At 55.4% G+C, this 24,570-nt stretch overlaps 8 protein-coding genes across 8 annotated transcripts; 6 read left to right on the forward strand and 2 right to left on the reverse strand.

Annotated features, from left to right (window-relative positions):
• Positions 1-272: 272 nt before the first annotated feature.
• TRIREDRAFT_62886 (uncharacterized protein) lies at positions 273-3,440 on the forward strand (the record flags this gene model as incomplete). Its single annotated transcript, XM_006965966.1, has 3 exons — positions 273-373; positions 459-2,435; positions 2,501-3,440. 3 exons carry the CDS (start codon positions 273-275, stop codon positions 3,438-3,440), a joined length of 3,018 nt encoding a protein of 1,005 aa, XP_006966028.1.
• Positions 3,441-3,876: 436 nt separating this feature from the next.
• TRIREDRAFT_63277 (uncharacterized protein) lies at positions 3,877-4,712 on the forward strand (the record flags this gene model as incomplete). The annotated part of the gene is made up of 2 exons (XM_006965967.1): positions 3,877-4,133; positions 4,289-4,712. The coding sequence occupies 2 exons, from the start codon at positions 3,877-3,879 to the stop codon at positions 4,710-4,712; spliced, it is 681 nt and encodes a 226-aa protein (XP_006966029.1).
• A 432-nt stretch (positions 4,713-5,144) lies between these two features.
• Positions 5,145-6,143, forward strand: TRIREDRAFT_4284 (uncharacterized protein; the record flags this gene model as incomplete). Its single annotated transcript, XM_006965845.1, has 1 exon — positions 5,145-6,143. One exon carries the CDS (start codon positions 5,145-5,147, stop codon positions 6,141-6,143), a length of 999 nt encoding a protein of 332 aa, XP_006965907.1.
• A 303-nt stretch (positions 6,144-6,446) lies between these two features.
• Positions 6,447-7,235, reverse strand: TRIREDRAFT_62929 (uncharacterized protein; the record flags this gene model as incomplete). Its single annotated transcript, XM_006966099.1, has 2 exons — positions 6,447-6,952; positions 7,052-7,235. 2 exons carry the CDS (start codon positions 7,233-7,235, stop codon positions 6,447-6,449), a joined length of 690 nt encoding a protein of 229 aa, XP_006966161.1.
• A 489-nt stretch (positions 7,236-7,724) lies between these two features.
• On the forward strand, positions 7,725-8,421 carry TRIREDRAFT_108278 (uncharacterized protein; the record flags this gene model as incomplete). The annotated part of the gene is made up of 2 exons (XM_006965968.1): positions 7,725-7,737; positions 7,844-8,421. 2 exons carry the CDS (start codon positions 7,725-7,727, stop codon positions 8,419-8,421), a joined length of 591 nt encoding a protein of 196 aa, XP_006966030.1.
• A 6,277-nt stretch (positions 8,422-14,698) lies between these two features.
• On the reverse strand, positions 14,699-15,974 carry TRIREDRAFT_29932 (uncharacterized protein; the record flags this gene model as incomplete). The annotated part of the gene is made up of 3 exons (XM_006965868.1): positions 14,699-15,057; positions 15,124-15,600; positions 15,701-15,974. Coding segments are annotated over 3 exons (1,110 nt in total), but the record flags the coding sequence as incomplete, so codon positions are not given.
• Positions 15,975-16,683: 709 nt separating this feature from the next.
• On the forward strand, positions 16,684-18,793 carry TRIREDRAFT_63163 (helicase; the record flags this gene model as incomplete). The annotated part of the gene is made up of 2 exons (XM_006965969.1): positions 16,684-16,905; positions 16,973-18,793. 2 exons carry the CDS (start codon positions 16,684-16,686, stop codon positions 18,791-18,793), a joined length of 2,043 nt encoding a protein of 680 aa, XP_006966031.1.
• A 4,517-nt stretch (positions 18,794-23,310) lies between these two features.
• Positions 23,311-24,550, forward strand: TRIREDRAFT_108284 (uncharacterized protein; the record flags this gene model as incomplete). The annotated part of the gene is made up of 2 exons (XM_006965970.1): positions 23,311-23,534; positions 23,653-24,550. Coding segments are annotated over 2 exons (1,122 nt in total), but the record flags the coding sequence as incomplete, so codon positions are not given.
• Between the last annotated feature and the right edge of the window lie 20 nt (positions 24,551-24,570).

Here is a 24,570-nt window from a genome sequence, read left to right on the forward strand (position 1 = left end):
ATCACGGTTCAAGCCGAATCATATCGCGATACATATTTTTTGATTTGTGATATGAGATGATCTTTACTTGCTGAAACCGCAAAGAAGGTTTTTTTGTGGCTTTGGAAAACAGCAATTTTGATTATGCACCTCTGAGCCACACCGTCTCCCCCATGTGACCGTGAATAGGCTTGCTTCTTCTCAGGTGAACTCGAGATGAAGAACCCTCGTCTTTTCAACAGTTCTCATACGATCATTGGCCTCAAATGGCAGACTGGTGGCCACACCCGCTCATGGGCCTGGGAACTCCAGGAGTGTTAAACTATACACCTAGCGAGCGTTCCGGAGAGGGACTTGGGCTATTGGAGACATCCAGGTTCACTTCACGATGTAAGTAAGAGCTGGGAAGGGGAAGATGTTCAAACAGCCGTAGAGTCAAGACCAGAGACTAATCCCCCCCTTTCAGGCCCTCATTTCAGGATTATCGGCGCTTCAGTTGAGACTTACTCAGCTTCGAAAAGTCAGCTTCCCGAAACTTCCACCAGGCTCTGGGAAGAGCGCCAGACCCAGCAGCGATGGCTATTCAAATCTCATCCAGATATTGCGTTTGGCAATACGGCATATCAGGATGTCCTGAAAGAAGACATGGCGGCACTCAACCTCTCAGACGAAACCCCGAACACGAGACCTCTCTTAGCTATCGGACATGTCCCGGATCCAAGTGATAAATCAGGCATCCGAAAGCTCCCTATTGCGGCTGTTGCCTGTGGAGAGGCGGGCGAGCTATTGCGACTTGCTCGCATGGATGATGTGCAGTTGCAGTGGGGAGACGATGCGGATGCCTTTCTGAACATTGAGACCATCGACCCAACTCAGAGAGACGCAGAAGCGATCTGGACCAATGACGGGTTGCCCATTCGGCAGATCAAATTTCTCGGGAACCGTCTACAAGACGACACACTCAGGTGGCTGTTGCTCCAGAAAGAAACAGCGACAACAATCCTCAGACCAGAAATCCGCCAGGTCCCTACTACGTCAAGTCAGCCCGGGAGCAGTTTGATTCGGGAGCGACCGTCGCTAATAAGCCCAAATCCCTTGCTCACCATCTCGCATGACAAAACAGGGGGCAGTCCTCACTCGGACGTCGCTCTTCTTACCACGACACATGGGCGATCTCATCAACTTGCCATCATAGATGAGGGCGGTTATTGGAGCATATGGGATCTCACAGGAGCTTGGCAGGTCCAGCGGAAGGGCGCTCCTCAATTCTCACTCAGCAAATGCGGACATATTTCTGATGGTCTATTGGACGAGCTACCGTCGAGGCCTTCTTTTCCGAGGGAAAGGCACGGTCTTCTCCTCCTAGAAGGCGTGTGGCATGGGAAGTTGGAGAGCTCGCCGTCCGCTTCCGCCCGCAAGGCAACAGATCCTACTGCGCGATATCTACTGATGTGGAACCACGAGAGGATGGAGGTGCTCAATCTGGATACAAACATATTCCTTCCGAGGCTGGGGCGCATTATGCGGCAGAGGGGAAAGTTGGATTGGATTTTGGATATTCATCGCAGCCCAGTCAGACAAAACCACGTTTTCATCCTCACGCAATATCATATCACCTGGGTCGATGTGTTCAACCGCGACGAATCAGGTCCAGGACCTTTGAAGCCGTCCATATTGCTCTCATGCCCACACTTGGGTACGAAAAAGGACGATTCGAGAATGTTCGTTTGTCGAGCGTCAGACGATGACCCAGACACATCACTGGTCTTTATCTACTACCCGCGAATGGGTCAGCTCTGCATATTCTGGTTCACATATTCGCCCGTGAGCAGAATGCCGCAATGGCATCGCGACATCGTTTCACTTCCGGGAAGCGAGGACAGGGAATTTCCGACAAAGAATGTAATTGAGTATCTAAGAGTTGACCCTGTGCGGCTAGCCGTCTCGGTCAAGGAGAAGGTGTCGAGCCCTGGCATAGACTACCACCGAAGAGGTGCTCGGTTCTATCACCTCACCTTTTTGGGCAAAGATTTTAGCTTGCAGCGCTGTCTATGCGCCACCACGGACGATCCGACACTGGATATCCAAGAGCCGACATCCGCTGTTGCGTGGGCTGAAGCTAAGCAACAGAAGCAGAGAGAGAAGAGGAGAAGGGCGATTATGAATCAAGTTTCTAGCTCGTTCATTCTCCCAGACGAGATGACGATGGACGACATGGAGGCGTTGTTAAACGGCGAAGAAGTGGAGGATGAAGAAGACTTTGACGGGAATATTCCGAGCTCGGCTCTTGCACAGCCGACTCGCATCAAGCTGGATCAAATTTATCAGACTCTCCAGGGCTCACTTGAAGCATCAATAAGCCAAGGAGAAAGCGGCCTTCCTTCTCAGTTGTTTGAGGCTCTTCGACAGTGTCTCAGCGACGGATTCGACGAAGGGAGGCTGCCGCTGCACACGTGGTAAGTAGCTCATCTGTTGCTGGTGCTCTCAATCAAGCAGGCACTAACTGGAATATCTCTAATAGGGGCGAAGTCGCTGAGATGATGTTGCGAGACCCAACGTTCGAACCCCCTGATGAGCCCCTGAAAGACGAAATGGAGAGGTTGCTCGATGAGAACAATGAGAAAACCATCGTCACACCACTTCATCAATACAATCGCGACGAAATGCTCCCCTCTCTAGTCAGCCTACAGTATTTCCAGCGAAACTTTGCCGAACTATGGATTGACCCAGTCAAGGGCATCCTCAGTGAGGACATGCACCAAGTCCGACGAATATGGGTCACGGAACTGGCTCGGGACGTCTTCCTGGCCAGTTATGGCATCATGTACCAGGATATATCATTACTCGGACCAGCCAGCTCTGAGTTGCCAGAGGAGGACAGGCAGAGATCGCGGACAGGGCCTCAATTTGGCAGCTCCCAAATCGCCACATCATCAAGATCAAGTTCCCGAGACTGGGCGTCTTCACCAGCACAATCTCCCACTGCTTCAACAACAACTTTCACGGGACCCGACGAGGCAGTCCAGCGACTCCGACTATTGGCCAAGTCTATCGATACCGACAAGCCGAATGCGTCCAGGAGATCGAATGTTCTCGCTTACTGGCCCACGGAACGGGGCGTCGATCTGAACGAATACGTGTCAAGCGTGGCCAGAGCAAACGAAGAGCTCTTCAGAGACGCCAAAGAAAGGCTACAAAGGATCGAGGCCAAGCGAAAGGCCCGCTCCGAAAAGTTTAGACGGCCCGCATTCATGAGACAAGGGCTTCCAGATATTAATCCTACGAGTTCCATGGCGCCGACACGACCTGTGCCCATGCAGATCATGTCAAGCCAGGGAGGTCCGGAGGCGACTCAGACGCAGGTGCCCGTCATGACGACGATGAGCCAGCCTGTTTCTGGGCTGTTTGGCGACAGGAAGAAGGTGAAGAAGAAGCAGAAGAGAAAGCTCGGGTTTAGATGAGTTTGCTGCAGTGTCCTGGAAAGGGGGCTTGAAGGGTCTCATATCATGTTGAGGGTTGTTGGATCAGGATTCGGTGACTTTTTTGATACTTGATACCCACCATTCGTTAGAGATTAGATGGAGTCTTATAGCTATTACAAATTATATCCAACCATTTAATGGCAGGTCTACGGCATCTCATGTCACTTGCGGGCTGGCTCATCAGGGTTGTGGTCTTCTCTTGGTCAGCGTCGGAGTCGAGCCGATTCGACGGCTATCTGCGGGGCCTCTTGTTGTGCAGCATCAATACCAAACAAAAAAGCATCTACATCATCCAGACCAACAACTCACTCCATCGTCCTCTTTATCAACCCAAAGAAATCGTAATCAATTCCATCCACATCTTCTCAAAACTCACCAAACTCACACACAACTCTCTCTCTCTCGTCGTGATACAATGTCTCATCACTGCCACGACGAATACGACCACCACGGCCACAGCCACCACGACGGCGAGCACGACCACTCAGACGACATCACGCCGGCGCTGCAGTCGTCGCTGTACGAGCAAATCAACTTTGACGAGATCACAACGCTCAACGAGGCGCGCAGGGACGCGGGCAAGGCGATTGTCAAGAAGACGTGGGCGGAGAGGCTGAGTCCGCAGCCGGAGCTGGAGAGCGATGCCGATGAGCAGCTTCTCATGACGGTGCCGTAAGTTTATCATTGCATTGCACTCTCATCACCATCATGTCACCTTGTATCTATATATATATATATATATATATATATACGCTCTGTCCACAGAGAATGACAATCACTTGGCATATTGAGATGAAAAGACAAGACGCTGACACTCCATCCAACAGGTTCTCAGCACAAGTCAAGCTACACTCCATCCTCATCCGCACATCACCCTCCCCCTCGGCCCCCAAGACGCTGCACCTCTTCGTCAACCGCGACAACATGGACTTTTCCGCCGCCGAGGAGGAAACGCCCGTGCAGGTCATTGAGCTCTCGCAGACGTCCGAGGTTCAGGAGATTCCCGTCAAGCGCGCCCTCTTTGGCAGCGTGCAGCGCCTCGTGCTCTTTTTCGTGGACAACTTTGGGGACGGGGACGAAGATGTGTCGAGGATTAGCTATTTGGGGTTCAAGGGCGAGTGGACGAGGCTGGGAAAGGCGCCGACGAATATCATCTATGAGGCGGCTGCGCAGCCGGGGGATCACAAGGTCAAGGGGACGAGCGTGAATGAGATGGGGAGCGGCATTGGGGGGAGGGGGCCGGGGATGTGATGTGTGATGCCACCTTTTTGTTGGCTAAGGGCCATGAGATGAATATGGTGATTCTCATATTTAGACAGATACGTGACAAGAGGCCTGCAATCGATACCATCACCATACAGTGCAAGACACAAGATGCCCTTCTTCATGAGAGACGAATCTAAGCAATGAAAAGGTACGTACCCCGCAAGGCTGAAGACTTCACACACCCCGCCCGCAGAATACCCGGGCCGCCAATTCCCAGAGCTAAACTCCAAAATTTCCATATCATCCAACCAAGTCAGGCTGCCCTTTTCGAACCGAAAGCAAATCTGCCCCGAGGGCACTCTCGCAACAACACAAACCCGCCCGAGACCCCGAGACGCCGATGCCACCTTCATAAAGAGTCAGCCCACACAAACACACACACACACGCAGACACACACAGAAACCACCGCTTCCTCAATGCCTCCCAGGATACCCATCCGGGTGGCGCTGCCACGCCTCGCCGCGGTCAACCGCCCGGCCCTCCTCCTCCCACACATCCCCCAGCGAGGCATCAAGTACGGCTGGTCGACGGCGCCGCCGCGGTCCAAGCACAAGCGCTTCAACCAGCCAAACTCGGGGCTGCCCGCGCTGACGACGGGCCCGGCGGCGGCGCTCAAGCGGCGCGAGAACACGACGCCGCTGCGGACGGGCGTGCTGGCCATCAAGAAGGGCATGACGAGCATCTTCCAGGGCAAGACGCGGGTGGCGTGCACGGTGCTGCAGCTGGACCAGGTGCAGGTGGTCGCCAACAAGACGCGCGAGAAGCACGGCTACTGGGCGGTGCAGGTCGGGCTGGGCGCCAGGCAGGGCCGCAACGTGACGAGCCCGATGCTGGGCTACTACGAGGCCAAGGGCATCGCGCCCAAGGCCGAGCTGGCCGAGTTCAAGGTGCGCGGCGAGGAAGGGCTGTTGCCCGTCGGCGCGCAGCTGCTGCCGGACTGGTTCCAGCTGGGCCAGCACGTCGACGTGCGCGCGCGGTCGAGGGGCATGGGCTTCGCCGGAGGCATGAAGCGCCACGGCTTCGCGGGCCAGGAGGCGTCGCACGGAAACTCCAAGAACCACCGGACGATTGGCTCGACGGGCCCCTCGCAGGGCAGCGGAAGCCGTGTGCTGCCCGGCAAGAAGATGCCCGGGCGCATGGGCAACGAGTTCCGGACGGTGCAGAACCTCAAGGTGCTCAAGGTGGACAACGAGCTGGGCGTCGTGCTCGTCAGCGGGCCGATCCCGGGCCCCAAGGGCCGCATTGTGCGGCTGCAGGACGCCAAGAAGAGGAAGGCTCCTGCGCTGCAGCACAGGGACAAGGCGCGCGAGGAGTTGAGTCAGAGACAGCCTGATTTGCAGCAGAGGTTGGAGCAGGCGAGGTTGAGGCATCTGGATATGCAGGCCCAGCGGAGGGCGCACATGGCGGAGTTGTAAATTAGCATACATGCTGGTGTGTGTCATGAATGTTCATGGCGAGGATCTGTAATGAGTAACGCAGGAGGCAAAGGGGAACACACAAAAGGGTCAGAAGAGAAAAAAAAAAGCGGACTTTTTCATGTATTTATATCAGTACACTATACACATCATGGCAAGGAACTCGGTCCAAAGACTGCCATGAAACAACGGAATCAACCCAGACTCTTACTTGTACAAGACGCGAGAATCCTTCTCCCCTTCTCGTCATCAACACCATTGTTCTCCTGCTCCCAATGCGACACCGCGGCTCCAGCTCAAGCATCACCTGTTCAGCGCACCCTGCTGCCTGAACCCCTTCGTCTGCCCATCCCCAGCCATGTCCCCCAACACAAGCACATCATCATCCTCCGCCTCATCCCCTCCGAGCAAACCCCTAAACGGATCCCCGCCATCCAGCAGATCCACCACCGTCCCGTCATCCATCGTCAAGCTCCAGACCGTCGTTTCGAAAAAGGCCTTGGGCGACGGCCGATGGCTCGCGAACCGCATCACGCCCGAGGCCTTTTTCCCGCGCACGGCGAAGCTCACGTCGATGCGGCCCTTGACCTGGTTCATCTCGCCCGAGATCCAGGGGATCTGGTGCTTGAAGTAGATCTCGCCGCCGAGCAGCCGGTTGGCCTCGGGGTTGGTGCGCAGCGCGTAGAGCGTCGACGATATGATGGGCGACGAGGACTTTTGGTAGTTGAAGATTGTGACGGAGCAGGCGGCGACGACGATGAGGAAGATGGGCAGGGTGCGGCGCCAGCCGTGGGAGACTTGGCCGACGTCTGTTGTTGTTTTCATCCTTGTCTCAGCTTGAGTGCCACACGATTGAGGGAAAAGTTATATCGGATAGAGAGGGAGGGAGGAGGGGGGATCGATCGTACCGGGAAGCTCGCGATCAGCTCGCCTCGACATGAGCGGCCCATCGCCTGGTTTCGGCGCCGGCGTCATCCAGCGCCTCTGCATTGCTCTGATGCTCGAATTCGGGTTCGTAGGTTGGCTGTTTCTGCAGCTGGCCTGCCGAGAGGCCGCAGCCACCAGTCTCCGTCTCGCAATTCCGGATATCATGGCTGTTGAGATATGTGTCTGATCTTGCTCGGGTCAGGTTTGTCTTGCACTTGGCGGCATCCCGATCACAAGGGTCAGACCATGTTTAGCACGAGGCTGAAGACATTTTAAGTGGGGAGGGGCCAATGGTGGGGGAAACGTGTGTGTGGGCGCAAGGGTACGTACCTTATCGTGTGCTTGCTTGTGGCGTCATAAGGCTGAGGGAGCTGCAGCTGGTTGCCATCAAGGTAATGCTGTCACTTCTAAACTTCTTAACAGCAACATCGTCACATCTTGAACAAGTCCTCAACTCTCCTTTTGAAAACAAGGCATCGCAACTCACTTCTTGTTTTGCTTCAGTGGAGATCACTTCAAGAAACAATTTCCCATCTCTCTCCAACAAAGCAAACAGCCAAAATGCCCTCCCCCCTCTCCCTCTCCGACCAAACAACCCGTCTCCGGCGAACATTCCACTACCCGCACGACTCCGACTCCGACTCCCCCGAGGCCATGGACGAGCAAGGTAAATCTGTTTCCCCGCCTACCCACTCTATACTATCCATCATCCCGCAAAACCCCTCGTGCTATCAACACAGTAGGTAGCTGACAAGGGCCAAAACATTCAACAGAACAAGACAACCTCATCCAAACCCTCACAACCCAAAACGCCTCCCAAAACAAATCCACAGCACGCACCCTCCTCCTCCTCCCCCTTCTCTCAACAATAGCCTACATCCGCCCGCTCTTCGACCCCGCGACCGCTTCCTTTGCGATATTCTGTCTCACGTCCCTCCTCGCTACCGCGTTCCTCTTGTACCGCCTTCCGCCGACCGAGACGGGTATAATCATCGTCGATGACTGGGCGCACAGACGAACTGCTTCTTCTTCTTCTTCTTCGTCGTCGTCTGTCAATGCTTCTCTACGACAGCATAATCAGTCGCTGAGGGGCCTTTTGGGAAGGGCGCAGGTGGAATGGCGGTCTCCCTTGGAGAGGACGCTGCCGTATCTGAATCTCGGTTTGGTTGTGCTCTTGAGTCTCATGGGGCTGGTAAGGGGCGACCATCGAGCAGGTGGCTTTGGGTGGGTGAGCATGGGCAACGTACCAGGCCTGGTTTACTCTGTCGCCATCACGGCAAAAGTCGTCATGGCGGGCGTTGACCCCGAAAGGGAGCTGTCGGGCCTCAAGTACGGCTACAAAGGCGCTTGAGGAAAAGACGACTCGTTATATTACTTCTCATTGACATAAATCACGTATTATGCAATACCGCAAGAGACAAGAGACAAGATTGGTCCTTCAGGCTACCAATTTGCTACACTGGAGAAAAAAGGCAGTACAATGCTTTGATTTCACTCTTCTGCAATATTCCGCACACAGTTTCCCTTCAAAGCCAACATCCAGTCATCTGTTTTGACGGTTCGTTTAGCCACGCCCAAATGTCCACGCCGCATCCCATATGTGAAAACAGAAAGAAAACACGATTACCCCACATCAGTCTACATATCTATAGAATCATTAAAGCGTAAAATACCATGACTTCTCAGAATTCCGTCGACGCCCTTGGGCGGCCGGGGGAAGGGATCCACGAGAGGGCTTGCTTCAGGGGTATCAGAAGACTTGTCCATCACGAGGGCAAGCCCGTGCGACTTGACAGCATCCACCAGCGCCGGCACCATTTCCTGGTCGAGAGCGTTAGATAAGAGGAAGGGGATGGGATGAATGATGGCGAAAACACTTACCAGCAACTTTGCGTAGCAGATCAGACCCATCAGGTTATTCGTCTGCGCAATCCGTACCGCCTCCTTAATCGACGTCGTCCGCCGTCCGTTGACCTGCGCCGTGTTCTCTTCACGACCCAAGTCATTGCACAAGAAGACGGGGAAGTTGGGCTGCTTCCAGTTGAGAGCGGTGCACAGTCGCGCGTTGTAGCTGCTAAACACCATGGAGCGCACAACATGCGACGAGTGCGACTGGGCCCTCTGGGCTCGGGCGTGGTCAAAGACAATCGTCAGGATCGAGTCGACGTAGTCGTTGACGTCGAGGGCCGGGCCCAAGGCCAGCGTCCTTTCCTCTTCTGCGTTCGGATATACAATTTGCAGGTTGACGTGGATACCAGGAGGAAGAATGGCCAGCGCCTCCTTTAGAGTAATACCAGCTGTCGCCAGGATCTGGTAAATCTCAGCAATGTCATCCGACGTCTTGGACATCAGGCCTGCGAGTTGGGCGCGGCCGGTGCCCCGAGACGTGATGGCGTCGAACTGTGCAAACGATAGCCTGCAGACGGGAATGTCGAGCCCGCCACACGAAATCGTCCACTGCGGCCAGATGATGGGCACTCCGTCACTCGTGTACTGGACAAACACCCGGACGTAGTCACCAGACAAACTTGACCCGGTGATGATGGCAGTTGTGGGCTGGTTGAACTGGCTCGTTGCCTTCCAGTAAGTCTCAAAGTCCGTAATCTCGAGCGGCTGTCCCCTGAAGGGCTTGATGACCTGCGTGTTGAAGCTGATCTGGCCGATAGCTCGTAACCGCGGGTCAAACAGCGGCAGGCAAGACCTCGAGCCGCCAGACTGGTTCAGGAACACCGATGGCAGCACCACCGTCTTTGCAATCGTCTTGGCGCCGTACGCTGGGAACACGTCAAAGTCGAGTGAAAACGTCTCCAGGTTGTCGACTTGGAAGGAAACGGTGCGGGTATCTTCCTGGAAAGGCAGAATGATGTTCTTGGGAATGAGATCAGAGACCTTGGAGGAAATGGTCAACCGAGCAGCCGGATACTTTCCATCCTGGAAGAAGACGAGCGGCTGTTCGCCCGACTCCTGGAAGTTAATCTGCACCACCGTCTTTGTATCGAGGAAGTTGTGGCCATATCGTCGAAGAGGAATGATGGGCGGGGGCAGCTCCAAGATCGGAATAGCATCCGGATCCAACGACATGGGCAGGGGGGCATTACTGCTGCCCATGACATCAATCGTGGGCTGGCCACCCAAGGGACTTGCTCGGGGGCGCTTGTTGTACGGGGTGAGCAGCTGCATGCATTCCAGATGGCCTTCCCAGGCGGCGTAGTACATGGCAGGGAGGTCCTTTTCGTCCCGGATAGTCGCGTCGACGCCAAGCTTGAGCAGCGCTTGAAGACATTCAACGTTGCCTTCGCTGGCGGCATGCAGCAAGGGTGTCCATCCGTACAGCTTGTCGATTTGGTCAAGGTCGGCTCCGTACTGCTTCAGGAGCAACAGCAGATCCGACGTCCGGCCACATCGCGCCACCAGGTGCTGGGGGTACAATCCTTCAGCATCGGGGAGGATCTTGGCGCCGTGCTTCAGCAAAATCTCGACGATCGCGACGGAGCCGTGCTCGCAGGCGAGGTTCAGGGGCACATGGTCAGCCTCTGATACCGGATCGATACGGGCTGATCTGGCAAGAAGACGCTCGACACATTCGACATGCCCATGTATGATGGCGTGTATCAGGGGGGTAAAGTTGTCGTGATCAATAAGATCAATGGTGCTTGGGTTGGCTATTCGCGGTGGAGAAGAAGAGAGAGACACAAATGTTAGCACCGTAGCCTAGCAGGTGAACAGCCCTAGAATGTCAACTTACCATTCAACAATGTTTCCAGCATATCCAGACGCCCGTGCAGACTAGCATAGTGCAGTGGCACACGGCCGTAGACATCGGTGCGATCCACGGCCACCTTGGCCTCAAGAGCCCATTCCAAGACATGCTGTCGGCCATAGATGGCGGCCTGGTGCAGGCAGTTCCGCTCGTTGATGTCGTCGTAGGAATGCAAGTCCACCATTCCCGTGTCCAGGAGGGCCTGCAGCGCACTCTTGGGTGCTTCATTGATCGCGGCCAGGAAGGTCCGTGTCAGCCGTTCCATCAGAGAACTGTCGCCGTCGCCAGCCTGGGCCGCCGACTGCATCTTGGCGAGAAGGTCCTTTATCGATTCGAGGTTCCCGGCAATGACAGTATCCAGGAGTAGCGTATCGGCATCTCCTTCATCAGTTCCCACGAAATGCTGGCTTGTGACTACATGCCCAGCCGGCGACGAGTCGAAGTTGACCTGGATTCCATCTGACCAAGCACCGAGTTCCTGAAGGCTGGTGGTGGCCTGATCCGATAGCTCGCTAATGACCGTCGCATTGAAGAACGGCTGAACCTCGACGGCTCGCGAGAGATACAGCTCCTTTGTCTTGGACTTGGATGTCTTGTCCCACTTCTTAAGAATCTTTGAAAAGGCGGTACCATTGATCTCGACGAACTGCTGAAGCTTGTTCAGATCGGTAGCGAACTGTTGAAAGCCCTCTTCGAGAGTCGTGAACTTGGCTGATCGCCTCGAGATGCCCTGGCGTGACTGAAGGACCTTTTTCTTATCGAGCAGCGTCTTGAGCCGGATTTTGAGCTATGTCAAGGTTGGCAAATGGCACTCTTTGCGCGACTGGGTTTTCGTGGGTGGCGACATACCTCGGCTTCCTTTTGAAGGTAGAAGGCATTCACCTTGTCCAACTCTCTTTCCTGCTCGGTGGTCAGCAATCCTGGCGGAATGTTCATCATGGTGGCTACACAGAGTTTGACCTACCAATTGGAAGAAGAAGGTAGCCTTGTTTGCTTGCAGAGCAGCCTGCGAGTCCGCAAGAGGGGGTAGGCGGCGGCCGTCATTTTGTGCAGCAAGGGTCGGAGTAGCTGAAAGCTTCTTGATGAGCTGAATGGCAAATAAAAAAACAGGTATTAGCCTAAGGTGGTACGAGACATAGCAGTTGGAGGTGTACAAGGTGTGTCATGTAAGTATGTCAATGGTTGGGGTGAGAGCCAGAGGGTGCGGCCATGCAAGTACAAGGATTGCCTGGGCTGGCGTTTCCCCCCTCCCTGAAGCATCCCACCTTTATGCTGCGTTCGCGAGTTCTCGAGCAGCACATCGGAGGCGGCAAGATGAAGGCATGGAGGGCAAAAGAGAGTGGGAGTCGACAGCCCTATATGACAAAAGACGGATGTAGGGATGGGCGAATACCTTCTTCAGCGCCTTGTAGTTGACAAAACTGGCAGCATATTCGGGAACCTCAAGCTGGCGCTTCTGAATCTGCTTGCCAAATTTCCTGCGGCATATATCTTTGTAAGCTTTCTGAGGGTGCTAATTCCGGGGAATACAACGGTTGCGTCACGACGCAGCGGCCATCTGACTTACATATTGCGACACAGAACCCCCGGGCGAACGGGAGTCGCGGGGGCAGAGGAGTTGAGGAAGCAGAAAAGGGCAAGCCGGGGAGGACAAGACGCGATATACTAGCCAACGCAGAACGAGCTTCGATCTCACGGCCTATAAAGTCTCTCTGTGACGGCGGGCAGGTTGGTGGTAAGACGCGGGCAGCGGCGCCTGCAAAGAACGACAGCTGCTGTGGACAGTTAGCTGTGTGTGCGACAGGACAAGGCATGGTAAGCAACATTGGCTTCTTTCAAGAGCCAGCGATATCGACGGGAAAGCTCGGAGGTACCCCAGAGCAAACAGAGCAGGGGTCGTCGAGTACTGTACAGAGTCCTCCAGACACTTGTCCGCGTGGGGGAACGATTGACTGATGGATGTCGGCAGCCCACTGACTTGGCCAACAGAGCCCGTCATAATACAGCAGCTCCGGTACGGATCGCACCTCGAGGCCCTTGTCCCGCAACGGCAACAAGCGAAGGTCGGTGCTCTGCTTCCGGGATGGTCTGAGATGCAGGTTGAAGCCGAGAGGAGCAGGGAAAGCCAGGATTGCAGCGAACCAAGTGTGCAGACAAAGCAACGGTGTGGTGAACAGGGTTTGATTGCAGCACTTGGCAAGACCCGTGATGCTGGGAGGATGACGAATGCTCAAAAGGATGATTCGGTCACGTACATACAAGATGAGAATGAGCCGACGGGTGTCAACCACTTGCTCCGTGTAAACTCTTTCTTACTCCTGAGTGAGATACTCAACTTCCCACGAGAGCAAGTCCAGCGGCAGGAGGTCTCCAGCAGTCGGCCTACCGGGCTAGATGGGAGATGCTTGGTGGATAGAAGAGGCTGGTGAGTTCCGAAGAAGCCCCAGGCAGAGGCGATGAGGCTGGCTACCAAGGGGGGGATGACTTTGCGTCTGAGCAGACTGTCTGCTCTCTGCTGTCGGGCCTCGAATGTTAGTCAGATGGTGTCTGGCCGGGCCAATTGGCGAGAGTAGGAGGGAGGAAGGCCGCGTGCTCGGTGAGGTCAATGGCAGAGACTGAGAATCGACTGACTAGCCCTCCTAATAAAGGCGTCGTCGCAGCGGGCTCGCTGTGGCCGTCGCCCGGACTGTGAGCCCGGTGGAGAGGCACAAGCAGGTGCTCCGTCCCGTCCTCGTGAAGCGTGGCCTTGTCCTGTGCTGGTCAAGTGAAGCGGGGGCGACTCATCAGAGCCCTCGACCTGTCTCGAGCATGTCGATGGATCTTCAGCCCGGGGCAGCGGCGCAAGTACATACACTTCCAACGCCGGTCTGGCAGCTTGGAGGTGGTCGCTCTGCAGCATCGACAAGGGTTGCTCATGCGGCGTCGAGCCTTGCTGCGGGCCGCGGGACCGACTGGCGACTTGCGCGCCACGTGCCGGCAATTAGCCGCGCCGCTGCCAGAGCAGCGCATCGGCCTAACAGCGCCCCCATGCCTCGCACACTTTTGCGGCCAAACGCATCTGCTGAGGGCCCCTCCAATTGGGCTGCGTCTGTAGGGGTTTTTTCTGCCGGATCTGCTGCTAACATCGTCCCGTGGATCCAATCGCCGTCCAGCATTGCACCTCGTGCGTGAGCGATAGGCGCAAGTCTCGACATGTGCAAGCTCGTCTGTAGTCGACTTTGCAGCTCGTGCCCGCGATGCAGCCACTCGGCGCCAAATGCTCCGGCTATTTTTTGTATGTGGGAGTCGGTACTTGCCCAGTAACAGAGTGCCCCAACAACATGGTGGGAACATGATGGGCTCGGTGATGCAGACATGAATGGTAGCAGTTGGGGTCGGGACGCATTGTGTTAGGTACTGTGCTGCTTCGATTTGATGCAAGAGGGCTTTGTTCATCGTGGATAAGGCCAATATGCCTAAGGTAACTGTTGTCACGACGCAAAGAAACTGCTTCAGCCTGGGCCTTATTGAGCCATATATACATGCTCTACGTCAAGCTCACATGTCCCTCGCAGCACCACCCAGATTGTGCTCAGGCGATGTAACACTACATGTAAGGTACCTACAGGTATGGCAGCAGATTTGAGGTGTCCAAGTTACCAAGTCCATTATTGCATTCTTTCCAGCCCGGGGGCTCTACTACATACCTACCTACTACTAAGTAGCATCTGGAGCCGGCGCAAAGAACAACGCAGGACTTTGAAAATACACAGAAACAGCAACGCGCCATTGGATATTACGTCAGGTATTGATTTGCCCCCATCCCATCCTCATGTCCACCCGTTTAGCTCTTCTTCGCACTCGAGTCCCCGCCTTTGGCTGGATCGACCAGGCTGTCTGCCATTGCCTCGGCCGCAGCCTTCTTCAGCCGCTCAGCGTCGTCCAACTTGGCATCTTTGGGCTTCTCCTTCGTCTCTCGCTCATCCTCGCTGTCACCAAGGCTGAAGGGGTCGTTGTCCGTGATCGGGTCCGGATCTACACTGGAGAGCGGCTGCCACTTGCTGGCCTTGCCTGCCGGTGCTGCCGCACTCTCGCCCTTGGGAGAAAGCTTGGGTGAGGCATCATACATCTTGATCTCTTCGGGCTCATCCTTGAATCCCACTCTCCGGCCATCTGCCCGCGGCGAGGTGGAGGGGGGTGGTCTGTAGACACCGGTATTGGCCATCGGCCGGTTGTTATAAGCGGGAGCTAAAGAAGGATACCGTCAGCCATGCTCAGTTGGTCATTGTTTGGGGAGATCCAATAGATACGTACTCCCGTCTGCCGAAAACTTCATGCCAGCAAAGTCATCGCTGAGAACCTGCGGGTCGGCATCATAGTCGGTGCTCCTGCTGCTGGGCCCGCCATGCCGATACTGAGGCCCGTCTCTGCGCTCATGATCGTCGCTCTCGTCAAAGTTCTCCTCAATCTTCTTCTTCAACGTGCTGATCCAGCCGTTGACCTTGGTCTGGGTTTCGAGGAATCCCTGTCGGAGGTTTTCGCGGATGACGGGAAGTTCGTCATCCAGAAAGTTGCGCTCCCGCTCGTCTCCGAATCCTGGCTGTCCTCTTGTTCGCCCACTGCCTCCACGATTGGAGGTGCGAGCTTCGTAAGCGCCGACGTTGTCGTACTGCTCCGCCAACTGACGCGCATATCGCTCATCTTCTTCGATCTGAGACCGCGAGGGCCTCGGCGGCTGCTGAGGAGGGATGTTTTGCGGCTCGTTCTTGGCAGCGTCCGGGTCGGTCATTTCTAGTTACAGCATTAGCATGCAATCCCCTAGAAGCTGCGAGCAGGCTCTTGCTGCGCGCATCGGCGCAACAAGTCGCAACGGCGAATCGCTTCGACATACCAAGCAGGGCATTAAAGGCAGGCTCCACGCGCCCTCCGCTCGCGGTCAGAACCGCCTTGATTACGCCATCCTCGACGGTTGGAAACGCTTCCTTCAATATGAGCTGGTTCTTCTGTGCCTCGGTCATCGGGCGCGGCGGCTTGGGCGGAGGGGTTGGGCCGTCCGAGTCCTGTCTCGAGCTGAGCATTGGTGATACGGTGCCGTCGCCTGTGATTCCAGTCTCTTGCATGTCATCATCTGACATGTCAAGCGGTTGTGCGGTCGTGGGCGATTCGGCGCCTGAATCCGTCACTTTGTTCTGCCAAGTCGCATCAGCATCAACTTCCGCGCAAGCTGTCGCCACTATTATCTCGACAAGCAACAGCCCGGCTTTCCGGGAGGTGGATTCCTATATACCGTCTCTGCAGGGGCCGACATTGTCTGTTCGTGCCGTGTATTATTGTTCTTTTTCTGGCCGGGCGCGCGCACTATGAAGGGTCAAGGTTATCGATATGCCGTGATTTCGCTTATTGGTGAAGGCTTCTGGAATATGATTTCGCTTCAGGATCGGGCTCGCCGTTGCGATTATGACGGAGGGGTCGAGAGCAAGCCACGACAGCTGATGACGCGCCCCACCCCTAAATAAAGGAGCTCAGTCTGGTATCAGCCACGGTGCCACACGAGGTAGCTGCCTGCCTTACTGTGGCTAGGTACGTACTGTAAGTATCCGCCACAATGTGGCTGAGCTCTTTTTCCTCGATGATCTAGGGTAGGTAGCTGGAGTTTGACCACTTGCCAAAGCGCTGGAATGCCTTCAAATTTGGTGATGAGAAGGCGGGAACCCTACTGATTCTGGATTCATATCGCGTCTTTCCATATTGATATTCATAAAAAGCCCTCTCATAATGATTGTATGAGATGTATAGCTGAAACCAGCCTCAAACAAATTCAATCACCCCAGACTGGCTTCATACATGCACCCAACTCGGGCTTGAAACACTACAATGGCCGAAAACGACCTCGACTCGTCCTTCATCCCAGCCTTACACAAGCCCTCGTCATTGCTCCCGATAGCAAAACACCGCGAGAGCTTACTCTATGTCATTGAGACGTATCCAGTCACCATAGTCATCGGCCAGACGGGATCCGGCAAAAGCACGCAAATCCCCCAGTTCCTCGAAAAGGCCGGATGGTGCTCAGACGGGAAGATCATCGGGGTCACCCAGGTGCGTTTGGAAATCTCCAACAACAGGCCATGGCTGAAACATCCTTTTCGCTGACGTTACGTGCTAGCCGCGTCGTGTGGCTGCCACCACGGTTGCCCTACGCGTTGCTGACGAGGTCGGCTGTGAGATTGGTAAAGAAGTCGGATACTCCATCCGCTTCGAAGATGTCACCTCGTCGGCGACCAAGATCAAGTTCTTGACCGACGCACTTCTCATCCGGGAAGCGTTGGCGGATCCTCTGCTGAGCCGGTACTCTGTCATCATGGTTGACGAGGCTCACGAGCGGTCTATCAGCACCGACATCTTGCTGGGCCTGTTGAAGAAGATTCGCAAGAAGCGGCCCGAGCTCCGCATCATCGTCAGCAGCGCGACCATCCAGGCCGAGGAGTTTTTCGATTTCTTCACGAGGGGCTCTGGGCAAGAGTCGCAAAAGGAGCAAGACGGCCGGCGGTCAAGTGACATCGCAACCATTGTTAGTCTCGAGGGACGGACATATCCAATCGATGTTCTATATCTTGAGTCTCCAACGGAAGACTACGTCGAGAAAGCCGTCAGCACCGTCTTTGACATCCACACCCAGGAAGGAGAGGGGGACATACTAGTCTTCTTAACGGGCCGTGAAGAGATTGACAATGCGATCCAAGCAGTGGCCGACAGAGCCCTTGAGCTAGATAGCCGGCACGGCCCTCTGCAGCCGCTCCCGCTCTATGCAGGGCTTTCGACAGAGCAGCAAATGTACGTGTTCGACAAGCCACCAGAGGGAACGAGAAAGGTCGTCTTCTCGACAAACATTGCCGAGGCTTCGGTCACAATCGACGGCATCGTGCATGTCATAGATTGCGGCTTCGTCAAGCTGCGTGCTTACAACCCCAAGACGGGCATCGAGACGCTCACCACCACGCCCATATCCAAAGCATCCGCCTCTCAACGAGCCGGCCGAGCAGGCCGCACAAAAGCCGGAAAATGCTACCGCCTCTACACGGAAGATGCCTACCAGACGCTGCCAGAGACCAACCCCCCAGAAATACAGAGGTCGAACCTCGCTTCAACCGTCCTGCAGCTGAAAGCTCTTGGCATCGATAATGTCGTTCGATTCGACTTCCTTTCTGCGCCCCCGGCAGAGCTCATGTCCAAGGCGCTCGAACTGCTCTACTCGCTCGGCGCCCTAGACGACTACGCAAAGCTAACACACCCGCTTGGATCTCGCATGGCAGAACTCGCCGTTGAGCCCATGATGGCTAAGACGCTCCTTTCGGCGCCCCAATTCAACTGCTTGAGCGAAATGCTCACCATTGCCGCCATGACGAGCCTCGGCGGGAATGTGTGGTTCTATCACGACGGTGAACGCAACAGGATGGAGTCTTCTAGGCGCAAGTTTGCCGCGGAGGAAGGAGACCATTTGACGCTGCTTAACGTTTACCAGACGTTCATCACGAAGGGGAAGAAGGAGGCGAGGTTTTGCCACGAGCATCATCTCAATTACAAGTCCATGACTCGGGCGATTAGCATCCGAGCTCAGCTCAAACGCTACCTTGAGCGATTCAATATCAAGGTTGATGAGACGCTTTCTTCTAATCACCCTTCATCAACAGTTGATAATAGCAAGAAAGCAGAGAACATCAGACGTTGCCTCACGTCTGGCTACTTCGCCCACGCAGCGCGTATGCAGCCGGATGGAACTTACCGCAACGTCGAAGGCGGCACGGTTCTGCACGCGCATCCCAACTCGCTCATGTTCAACCGCAAGGCTGATTGGGTCATATTCCATGAGGTCATGGAGACGGGCGAGAAGACGTATATCCGCGACATCACCAAGATTGAGAAGAACTGGCTGGTTGAATATGCGCCCGAGTTTTATAAACTCTCTAACACAACTGCTCGACCTTGACCAGCCACGATGGGGTTCCGATTAGCATACCAGGGCTCTTGTGCTCCCATTTGAGGACAAAAGCACGACAAGTATGGTGCCTATCCAATGGACAATACATAGCTCCTTCGCCCCTTCACGAAATTCGGCCGGGACACAGAATACAAGTCCCTTGCTTCCGTACGAGCCCGGTTCTTCTATCTTTAGATGGCTCCATGGATTGTTCTGGAATGGCCCCCCTTTTGCAACTACAATTCAATTACAGAACCGTCGTTGCGATTGTAGCGATTGTAGCGATTTGACTCTTCGACATTAGCTCTTATACATCAAGATTAGGACAAATAGCCGAAAGTAAGAAGACTCTGAAGGGATCCACGCTTGCAGGCCAGTGCCGAGGGTATTTGAATCCCACGTCTCTTGGCGCGTGATTTCCACAAAGCGAGTGATCGGTGGGCATCCGGTGCTGATGACCAGCCGGGATGCCACGCCCGTCGCGATCGACTGAGTTGCCGCCGTGCGTTGGTCACCTTATCTCAAGAAGCGGCCTTGTTGTTTCCCTGGTTTCGGCTGCAGAGGCAGTGAGCCGGAGCCCCAGGTTACCCAGGTTACACGAGATAGTTCTGCCTGAGGTGGTCATGCTGTGTACTTGCTAGCATCATCTCCCTGGATCTAGCCGTGTTCACCTGCTTTTCCAGCAGCAGATCATGAGGGAGCCTGAAGCACCTGGCCGTGGTGCACTCCCCGAGCCAACACACCGAATCTGCTTCTTCGATCGAGAATAACGAGTGTTGATCGGATGGCCATGTTTCAGCGCACCAACGCCGATGCGGATGTTGGAGAAAGGCTGCTGACCTGGCAGGCAGGTTGCCATAGGAAACATCATAATAGTGCGCAGTCAAACCAAGGTAGAAAGTCTCTGCCAAGACAGTGGTTTCAGCATCAGCTCAAAGCCTGTCTCATTGGCACAGAAAGACGCGGAGACTGAGACTCTTCAGCCCTCGACAAAGGCCCATGCATGTCTCGCCAGGTCAGAAACAGCGGCCTGTTCAAGCTTTTGCCCTTCCTTCGACAGTGCTGAGTGGTATTACTACGGGTACTAGTACAGTACTCCCTATGCATGCGAGACCCGTTTCTCCTGTTTCGTCTGAATTGCTGTCCTGACCGCTCACCGACTGTAGCATCATGCGGCAGGGGGATGATGGAACATAACAAAAGCTGGTGATGGGGTTGACATGGGGGGGCTGTATGTAATTCATGTCCCAGCGGCCGGCTTAGCATCCGAGCGTGATGCCTGGCCCTCCGTAATAAGACGACAACCTGGTACCGGTCGCCGTGTCACGGAGCACACTCGGTGGTGTCGACTCAGTGCTTTCTGAAGAGAGAGAGAGAGAGGGAGAGAGAGGATTCGTCGGCATGCTCCGTATTCCGTGCCACTGCTGCATGTGACTCCTGCTCTGCTTCTGATAAGGATTCCCTAGATTGCTGCTAGTAACAGTGGCGATATCAAAGTCGGTTCCGCATGCCAACGCCTCACCGGCCGGCCAGGGGCCAAGTTCATATCGGAACAGCGGCGGCCCTTCTCCCACGAGCCGGACAGCGGCCCGGATCTCCATGTAACGCAACAAGCGGGAGTCCTCATGGTGATGAAAGGCATCTATAAAAAGAGCATTTCGCTGAAGGGATTAGATTGTGTTTGGCTTCTACCTACTACTTGTCATACAGTATAGGGGCTGATTTGGCGTGGAATTAAGAATGGCGCCTGGCGGAGGCGGCGAGTTGAAGATGATGGAGACAAATCCAGGAGGAGGAGAAGAAGCGGCATTGGCACGGAGTCATGGTGGTGCAGGTACCTTGACATTGCGTGCATTGGGGGTGGATATGCCTTTAATGAGGGTTGATTGGCAACTGCTCCTATTGGATAGGGCGGTTTGAAGGCACAAGGCGCGGAGAGGTACAGGTACAAAGGACAGGGACTTCGGCTGCTGCCCCCCCCTCCCCCCAGCTGCGAGAGTGAGAAAAGATGAGGACGAACTCGCTTCTCGAATGCGCCATTTCCTTCCAAATTTACCAATCTCTGGCCTTTCTTTCTTTTTTTCCCTTGTTGTCGGACCTTTTGGATGTGGTGCCAACAGTCCTTTCAACTGCAGGTTGGCAGATGTGAAAGGCCAGCTTTGGCGTCTTGGCCAGCACCAACAGCCATGACACAAAGCACAGTCCGCCAGGGAACCACTGCTCGAGTAGGTGCGCAAATTTGGTCGCGACAGCAGAGAGTCGCATCGGATGGATGCCTGCGGCGATAAGCCACAGGTGCTACCTTGCAATACAGCAGGTAGGTACCTAGGTAGGTATCAAGCCATCGAGGTTACTTTGGGACCATGGTGATGAAGCAATGGGAGGGAAAATACGTGGTGCATACATACATATACGCTCTTCAAGTGCCTGGCGGTAGGTAGGTACCTAAGGTAGTGCTGGCGCTATTGGCCGAGTGCCTGTCGCTAACACGCCCATGCTGCGATATTGGCCATGGCTCTATTTGACACGCCGGTGCGGCCGTTTCTCACGATTCCTCTTGACCCTGTCCGAGTCTGGACTGCTCCGTGCTCCGTCAGGTCTGGTGTGTGGTGATGGTGCCATTTGCGGAGCTTGTAAGACAAAGGGGAGCTTGTTGTTGAGTTCACAAGCCAGGAGCTGCATCTCTTTCTACATGTACCTGCCCTGTACTTGCTGGTATTACCAGGTACTCGTCGTGATTCATCTTCCCCGGAGGAAATGTTCAACCTAGTCGGTACAATTGACGCATCTACTAATGGACAATTCTCATGTCAAAATATTACTGAGGAGTCCAGGTTCCATCGAAGTCTGCAGACCTCTGCTTACGGCTCGAAGGCGCATGTAGCACCAGAGCAACAAGCCGGTCCTTTTGCATTGATATGGATGGCAACTTGAAGCTCGCAGCAATTTCAATGGCAAAGCTCTGCTCTGCCCAGGGGACTCGCCGGTACGCGCGCAGGCGGGACGGCTAGGGCTTTCCTGGGCTAGCGTCAGGGGCTGGAGGGCAAAACACAGTGCCAACTGAGAGAACTAGTAGTAGTATCATTGCTATCTCACAGTACCTAGTAAGGCCCCGGAAGCTACAGTAGCCCAGACTGTGCGGGCCGCCCTGATTGGACTCGCCTGCGGTACCTGCGTCAGACCCCTGCTAGGCGCAACTCGCCAGACGTTTGTTTTCCTCTTTCGACCAACTGGGCTGCTGGCAAAGGACCGCCTGACGCTGCCAGTGGCTGCTGGAGCTGGCCATTGAGTGCTGGAGGGCGGCGAAGCAGCGTGTACGGGTACCTGTGCGACCGCGACCTCCATCGGGCATCGCGGCGCAACCAAGCTGTGCAACGAGGTACCAGATACATCCCACGCCTGCGATCCAAGCATCTCGCGCGGCGGCCCGGCGCTAGCAACTGCTCAAATTAAACGTGCTCCCTACGACCCTGGCGGCTCCTCACTGACCGACCACATACGGATGGATTGGACAACAGAGACGAGCACCAGCACCAGCACCAGCTTCTGGTACCTGCGACCTGCGACCTGGCCCGACCCCTGCTGGTTCCTGGGTACGCCCTGGCCCCCCCTGCCCTGCTCTGTCTCATTCGCTACAGCAAGGGGGAGGGGGATTTTGTCCGCCGGAGACCTGCTGGGCTTCCCTGCCATCGCTTGCTGCTCGCTGTGGGCGAGGTGCCGCGGCGGGCTATACCTAGATCCATGGATGCCAAGTCGCCCGAGCTGCTGCGGTACCTGCGCTGCAGCAGCTCCGGCACCAGCACCTGCAGTCGTCCCTGCATCTGCATCTGTACCTGCACCGGGCCCTGTACCAGCGCCTCCCTGTACCGGTACATTGGATCAGAACCAGAACCTGAAGCTGTCCCGCCGAGGCCAACCAGGGCCTGACCTTCTGGCCTTTCCGTGCTAACCCGCTTGGTGCCTCGCTCGTCCAGTCGCTCCTCCATCTCCTCCTTTGCCCAGTGCGTCTCTCGTCGCTCACCTCTTCCCTCTTCTTTTCTCCTCTCCCCATCGCCAGTTCCCTCCTTCTGTCGACCATTGCGATTCCATCGTGACAAACCGCCTGCCAGCGGGCCTTTCACTCATTTGTCTTGCTTTGCTTGTCAAGCTCTCAGTCATTCCTTTTTCTTGCGTGCTGCTTCTGCGAATCAGCAGCAACAGTCGTTCCTTGTCTCTGCCCGCCTGGTTGGCACTGCATTCCTACCCGCTTTTCTGCTGCTTTGCTGCGACCTCGTCTTCCTATACCAAATCGTCGATCGACAAACGCCATCTGGGCCAGCCTCTCGTTTGCGGGTGATCCGTTCGGTGGTGGCTGAACGACAACAATCAGAACAGACCGCACATTCACGCGACATACCTTTCATGGCGATTAGCACATCGCTTCGAGTTTGATTCGCAAACCGTCATTCGTAATATCTATTTCTTCCTCTCCCGCCGTCGTTATCAACCAGTCTTTTTTTTCTTTTGAATAGGAGGAAGTCGACAAGATGAGCATAATACGAGCTCGCGGGGTGAACCTCGCCGCCGCCGGGGCGAATACACGCGATGGAGATGTGTACAGGATGGGCTCGCGGATCAACCTTCGCCGCAGCTTGGGGTCGATTGGCTCTCTGCTGCGCAGAAGTGATTGTGTTGCTACCGATGCCTCCAACACTTGCGAGAAGCCTGTTGGGCCATCGGACTCGACGCTCGCCATTGTGCTGGGTATTATGTGAGTCCTCTCATTGTGTTTCGAAAACCAGATAAGGGGGAGTAATTGGGAGGAAGAAGAGGGGGGAGAGAAAGAAGGAAGCAAGCTGTTGCTGGTCCAGGAATGGTCATGCTAATAGAAGCAGAATCCCCGTCATTTTGGCCATCGTGGTTCTCTTCATCCTGCACCGCCGGAACATGCGCCGCGACAAGCTCGAGGAGCTCAACGACCCGACCAAGGACTTGGATTTCGGCATGGGAGATGCCCCCGCCAAGTCGCGAAAGAGCCTGCTGGGATTAGGGGGAGAGAAGCCGATGCACAAGGGCGGACTCTCCATGGACATGAACCTCACGTCGCCGTACCTGCTTCCTCCGGGCCACCAAGGATCGCGCGAATCAATTCACTCGTATGCTCGAACCCTCACAACCGAAGATGACCCCTATAGAACCGTCAACCAATATGCAGCTAGTGATGTTGGTTCGATCCGATCCTTCAACCCCAACGACAACTCTGGTGCGCGCCCTCCCAAGTCCAGCGGTCTCTCCAAGCCTCCTATGCAGCCAAACCCGTCGACGCCACGCTCCCCGTCTCCGGATGAGAAGGACGACCCCTTTGCCACTCCCACCGCTCCCAAGCCTACGCATCAGCCTTCCGCCAACGCCGCCCAGGTCCACGATGTCAGGCTTCCTGTCCAGCCAATCGTCCCGGAAATCGAAACGGTCCCTGCAGTCGACGTCTTCAACGCCGACGAATTTGTGATGCCCGACATCCCGGCTCCCGCTCCCGCTGCTCTGAAGCTCCGCCAACAGGACGGTTCCTATGAGCAGCCCAACTCGGCGCGTTCATCTGCCTACACTGATAATGGCCGTGCCTCCACGGCCAACCCTGCTGATGGAAACGTTCCCCAGATCCACTCTCCCGGACAAGACTCTCATGAACGCGCTTCTGAAGACGAACCCCGTGGTCGACCTCTCTCAAGGCCTCCTGCCCCTGGCGGTCTCGGTGTTCCGCAAAACGGCAACAACAAGCGACTCTCTGTTGGTTTCCGGCCACTGCC

Source organism: Trichoderma reesei, assembly GCF_000167675.1.
Source record: "Trichoderma reesei QM6a unplaced genomic scaffold TRIREscaffold_11, whole genome shotgun sequence".
In the NCBI taxonomy this organism is placed as follows: Eukaryota; Fungi; Ascomycota; class Sordariomycetes; order Hypocreales; family Hypocreaceae; genus Trichoderma; species Trichoderma reesei.